General features: G+C 41.4%; 1 protein-coding gene across 2 annotated transcripts in view; it reads right to left on the reverse strand.

Moving 5' to 3' along the window:
* The window catches only part of RMND1 (required for meiotic nuclear division 1 homolog), a 42,523-nt gene that overhangs the window by 34,908 nt on the left and 1,174 nt on the right, over positions 1–6,441 (reverse strand). For both annotated transcript variants that reach the window (XR_016395256.1, XM_022559352.3), the window contains exon 2: positions 1,531–2,048. Coding sequence is in view for 1 of the 2 variants with exons in the window: in XM_022559352.3 (XP_022415060.2) it covers positions 1,531–2,034 (504 nt within the window). In the remaining variant the exon portion in view is untranslated. The remainder of the gene's footprint in view (positions 1–1,530; positions 2,049–6,441) is intronic.

Consider the following 6,441-nt stretch of genomic DNA (forward strand, 5'->3'; position numbering starts at 1 on the left):
ATCTGATAATATTTACTTCGCTGTTCGTATCAACTGCTTGCTCTATTTTAAATGTAATGCTTTTATTATCTCATTTGAAACTTATTAAATTTTGACAATCTACTTCAAATCCTTTCCTGGAAGCAGAAAGGAAAAAAGTCCTGAAGAAAAATAAAAAACGGAATCCAGGAACACTGCTTTCAAGTCTACAGACAGCCCAAAGCAATAATGCCTCTTTGACAGTTTACAACCGACAACTACAAAAACAAGTGCCATTTCTGACCTCACCAGCCTTTCATAAGAAACTTGCTTCTGCTCTGCACTGCTAGATGTAACGGAAGAAAGAAGGGACTTGGTCCTCCTCTTTTTTGGATCTGCTGTGAATTCAGGTTTTTACACTTAATTTCATCTCAGTCACTTAAATACTAAATTTCCCAGATGATCACAACACTAAACAACATAATTAAACACTCAAGAGCTAGAAAGAAAGGGGTGAGGGCAGAATGCATCCAAAACTCCCATCCTTCATATCGTGGGTTCAAGGAAGCCAAACAAGAATGTAAACAAAGCTAGAATCCAAAACAAGTCATTAACCAACTCCTAGCTTCACAACCTGAGGACAAGACGTGAAGGCCTGTACACCTTTTTAAAGGAAGTCAACCACGCAGTAAACAAAAACAAAAACAGAACAGGTTAAACGCTCTCAAGGTCTCCTTCTCAGAATCGAGATTGTAAGATAGACAGTATAACCTGTTTTCTGATAGATTCAGAAGGCTTCATCAAGTGTTAAATATTCGACATTCCTACTTTTAATGTTGATGGCTACAGACATCAAAGGTCCCTTTGCTTCTCTTCTATCCTTTCCTGTTTAATAAACATTTATTAAGTATAAGGCACAGTTTCAAGTAACATGCGAGATACACAGGTTACCAAAGGGCTTGATCCTGACCTTAAATATTTATCATTTAGTGGGCAAATGCGAACTGTAGTTGAGAAATTCCCATAAACCTCTTAACAGTGAATGAAAACAACCACTTCAACCTTCAAATGATAAAAAAAAGCAAAAACCTTCACTCTGCTTTTTGGATTCCACCTTGCCATGTCCTTTCACCACCCCCTCCCATGCAGTCACCATTGGCTAATGAATGTATACCTGTCTGCATACTTAATGAAACAAAATTTTTTTTAATTTAATACAGAATTTCTACAGTTTGATTTTTTTTTTTAAATGGGGGCTTTTTATAGCACTGTTCCTAGAATGGACTTACTACTAGTCTTTTTCAAAATTTCCTTAGGCCACTAATCCTTTCATAAACTATATTTTTATATTTAATTGCCTCTATTTTACCTTTATATGTACCACTAATTCCTAAAATTAAGATGTTGATTCCCTTTGGAGATGACAGGTTTTACTATTAGGCTTCAAAGATCCTGAAAGAAGTGCTGAGCTGATGGCTGGCTCTCCTATGTTGGTAGTAAGGCTGAGGTGGGATCCACAGGGGTTCAGAGTGATTATTAGGGAACAGAGGTGCCACCCACAAGTGTTTTTACCTTGTTCACAGGCAGAACTGGAAGGTTGGTCCTGGATGGCTGCCTGGTCCTTGATGCTTTCAGTGGTCTCTTGATTTGCGGAAAGTCTTGTTTAGAAACAAGTGCTTCCGTTGACACAGATGAGGAATGTCTCTTCGGTATTTTTATAAACCACTTAAAACCTAACAGACTTGGTTTGTGAATCACTTTCCTATGAGTACCAAGGGAGTTCCTGGTTGGAAGGTGCTCTTTTTCATCTTGGTAACGTGTGGTGTTTAATGGAGAGAGTACATTTGTATTTGATATTTTCCGGTTCATTTCCAGGACCTGGGACTTATTCAAACCAACAACTGCTGTATCAGGAAAGAACAAATTCACGTTCTGACTTCTTGTCAGGGTGTTGCATGTTGTGGTCTCAAATTCCTTAAGTGGGTTTAATGTTCGATGAACAAGTCTTTGGCACTGACACGCTTCTGATAAAATATAGTGAGATCTGGCCAAGGATCTGAGAAGTCTGGCTGACATTACCACATCTCAAGCTAAAAGAAAAAGAATTCAAAGTTCAAGTTTTTTAATAAAAAATATTTAAAAAGTATATAGTGTTTTCCCAGGTAACAGGTATATTTCTGTAAAACAATTTGCAAAATAGATACATCTTAACTTAAGCCTAGTAAAAGAATGAGGTTAAAAAAATACATACAAGTGTTTTCACCACCTCTCTTTTAGTCAAACTTTAGCCTTCTTTTAGTCAAAACTTTCTGGAAGGTTATAAGACTATAAAGCTATTGAGGGACTTCCCTGGCGGTCCAGTAGTTAATACTCTGCGCTCCCAATGCAGGGGGCAAGGGTTCGATCCCTGGTCTGGGAACTAAGATCCCACATGCCGCACGGCGTGGCCAAACCAAAAAAAAAAGTAGTTTATTTGTCCTTTAAACACATATCATTTTTTTAACACCTTAAAGCAACAGACAATTATTGGTGCCTATCAGAGGTGATGTTTGAATCGGGTTTCAAAAGGGCAGAGGGATCAGCAAGTCGAACACCGCAGGTAAACAGTATTGTTCACCTGACAAACAGGATGCAACTTCAGGGGAGCCAGGCGTGAGCTGCAGCAGCAGCTGAGGGCTGAACAGGAGCCTGTGGCTGCATCCTACGCACTGGTCCTAAAGAGTTTCTATAGGAGAGGGAAGTCGGAGCTCTTCGTGTGAGACTCACGTGGTCAAAAGTACATTCAAGAAACATATCCTTGGTTAAAACTTAGAGGAGGAACTGAGAGACACTAAGACATTGCTTTCTGAGTACTCTGTACCCAGCAAGCGCTCTGCTTCACCTCACGACAATCCTGTGAGGTACTTCACAGGGGAAACTGAGGCTTAGGGAGGCTGACTGCTTACAATCAGTGATGCAGAGACAGAAGGAAATCCCAGGCTTTTCCAGTTCTAGAGACAACACTGTAACCACTGCATATATATTATCTCCCTTTAAAAGGATGAGGGCAGGGGGCTTCCCTGGTGGTGCAGTGGTTGAGAGTCCGCCTGCCGATGCAGGGGACATGGGTTCATGCCCCAGTCCGGGAAGATCCCACGTGCCGTGGAGCGGCTGGGCCCGTGAGCCATGGCCACTGAGCCTGCACGTCCGGAGCCTGTGCTCCGCAACGGGAGTGGCCGCGGCAGTGAGAGGCCCGTGTACCGCAAAAAAATAAAAATAAAAAAATAAATAAAATAAAAGGATAAGGGCAAGGATGAGTCACTGCGATATTTAGGAGGTAGAACCAACCTGCTGCTTTCAAAATATCTTCAAAAGTTGGAATTCTCTGTTTAGTTCCAGTCCAACTAGCTATTTTAGTTCACCTTTAGTTAGTACTATTACCTGCCAGTTGAACCAGTGGGTTTTGCAGAACCTAATTATACAATATTTTAGGAATCTGTTTACGCAGACCTGGATTCTTCCATTCTCTTCTAGGAAATTCTTACCTCCAAGCTCTAAATCTTGCCTTCACACAGAGGCTGGGACAAAGAATGTAAAAGCTACAGGACAAACAAGTGTGCTTTCTATCTTTGCTGAGAAAAAACAGAGGGGTAGCATTTAAGGTATCCGACACACACACAAAATTATTCAGGCTTTGTTAAAAACTGGAACACACCTCAGGAAAGTGAAATTTTAATTGCACAAACTAAATTTAAAGATAAAAATACACTACACTTTTAATTACACTAAGAGCTTTATATAACATTTTGGGTACCGAATTTCCGTGCTCTGCATTGCCCTTGTCATATTTCTTGATGGTTTCTACATCCGTGCAGATTGGTGGGGGGCGTGATCCCCCCCCCCGAGTGATCTCATCTTCCATCCTCCCTTAGCCACTCACTCCCAGGGTCTTATGCTCCGAGCTATATCGTGGCCATTAGGCACCTAGGGCTATTGAATACTTGAAATGTGGCTCAATAAAATTTAAAAAATAATTTTTTTGGTACCTTGTATTTTATACTTAATATAAAAAGTAAAATATCTCAATAATTTTTATATTGATTACTTGTTGAAATAATATTTTTAGATATATTGGGCTAAATAAAATTAACCTCACCTCTTAATTTTTACTTTTAAAGTGTCTAAAAAACTTAAAATGCCGTGTGTGGCTTGTATCGTATTCCTGTTGGAAGGTCCTGCTCTAGACCTGTCATTACAAATAACTGCAACCTCATGTTCTCAATTTCAAGCATTCTACTCTCCAAACACCACCTCTGATCTTTCAGCCTCACTCCTTCTATCACCCAATTCCAACAGTTCTTCAACCCCAACAGGACCTACAATTCAATGATCCAACCACTTTTTCACTGTCCCTCACTCCCCACATCACTTCCTCCACACTTAGTTATATTCCATGGACCTCAAATCCCTTGTACCCCACTCTTCCACATACCCACGTGGCAAAACCTCAACGTGAATTAAATATAATTCACCCAATTTATGCCTGGACCCCTGCACCTCAACGTGGCTGGAGATGGACAACCAACCAACAACCATCTGGTCTCACTTTAAAATCATGACCACTCACTTCGGGTGGGCCTTTCGTGCTGCTCAATGATCTTAAATACTGTACTTACATACTATATTTTTCTTTTTGCTCTCTCCTCACACCTTCAATGCCTCCTCCTTTCTCATTCTCAATAACGACCTTGCTTCCTCTTTGGTTGACAAAACAGAAATAATCAGGAGAGAACTTCCACCAGCTCTTGCCATCATCCACCTGCCCACCTATTGCTTTTGTGCCCATATACTTTGTCTTCCCTTCTGCTGCTACAGATGAGGTGCCCGTGGTCCCATCTACAGCCAGGTCCTCTGTCTGCACACCAAGTCTCTTCCCTCCCTGCCTACAGAAGACATAGTTAAGCCCTTCTCCCCTCTCTCCCCCATGCTATTTATTTTTCCCTTTTTACTGACACATTCCTATTAGCATACAACTAGGCTCTGATTTCTCCCACCTTATAAAAACAACTCTTCCCCGACCCCCATCTTCCCTTCCATATACTACACTTGTTCTCTGAGCTCCTTTCCTTTTAGAGTTTTATTGCCTCTCTCCATCTCCTCTTCTCTGATTTTTTTTGAACCCACTCCAATTGGGCTTTCATCTCTGTCACTTCACCAAAGCCCATTTGTCAAGGCCAGCAAGGACCACCACATTTATAAGTCCTGTGGTCACTTCTCAGTATTCATTTTACCTGACTGACCAGCAACATGTGATACAGCTGATCACTCCACCCTACTCCCTCACTCGTTTCTGGGATACTACACTGGCCATTTTCATCCTACCTCACGGGTAGGATGTCTCTTTTGCTCGTCTCCCATCCCAAGAATGTAATGTACCAAGGCTCAGTATTTGGGCCACCTTTCTTCTCTATTCTCAGCTCTTGGTGATCTCACCCAATCTCATAGTTTTATATAGTACCTACAATTGATGAATAGCAAATATTTATCCCTAAACTACTCTGATGAGCATGAAAAATGTAACATGCTCAAAACTGAGCTTCTGAAATCTTCCTGCAAATCTTATTCTTCCCAGTCTCCCCCACTCATAAAATAGCAATTACATCCTTCCCTTTGCCAAGGCCCCAAACCTGCAGTCCACCTTATTCTTCTCTTCCTTCTCCATACCCAATCTGTCAGCAAATCCCACTGGCTTTGTTCGGACTGGTCCTCACCACCAACACTGCCACCACCCTGGTCCAAGCTGCTGTCCTTCCCAGGGATTATTGTTGCAGCCTCCGAATTGGTTTCCCAGCTTCTGTTCTTCAGATTCTTCTGAACACAGCAACCAAACTCAAATCGGATTACATCTTCCCTCTTCATAAAATTTGATCATGGCCTCACATTTCACTTGAAATAAAAGCCCAACACCTTAAGACAGACTGCATGGCCCTCCATTCTCTGCCCTTTATCACCACTCTGACATCTCCTCCAGCTTTTTCCCCTCGCTCATTTTGCTCCAGTCACTCTGGTCTCTGGATCTCTGCACTTACTATCCCTTATACTCTTCTCTCGTGTGTCTGTAAGCCTCATTCCCTCACCTCCTTCACACCTTTGCTCAAATGTCTCCTTCACAGTGAAGTCTTCCCTGACCACTTCATTTAAAACGCACACCAGCACCCACACTCTAGCTTCCTCCACTATTTCTCCATTGCATTTAACATCACTTGCAAACACGCTGTGTTCTTAATTTATTAACTCACACAACAAATTATGAACTGAGTGCCTACCATGTGACAGAAATTGTCCTACTTGCTAATACAGCTGAAAATAAAATAGACAAAAATCCCTATCTTTTGAAAGTTACATCACAGTGGGGGTGAGAGATAATACACGTGGTAAACCACTAAAATATACATTAAATAGTCACAACGCTACAGGGAAAAAAACAAGAGGAAAGGAGACTTT

The sequence above is a fragment of the Delphinapterus leucas genome, chromosome 12, assembly GCF_059928025.1.
Source record: "Delphinapterus leucas isolate spDelLeu-1000000601 "Yukka" chromosome 12, BTC_Dleu_Yukka2, whole genome shotgun sequence".
Taxonomy (NCBI): domain Eukaryota; kingdom Metazoa; phylum Chordata; class Mammalia; order Artiodactyla; family Monodontidae; genus Delphinapterus; species Delphinapterus leucas.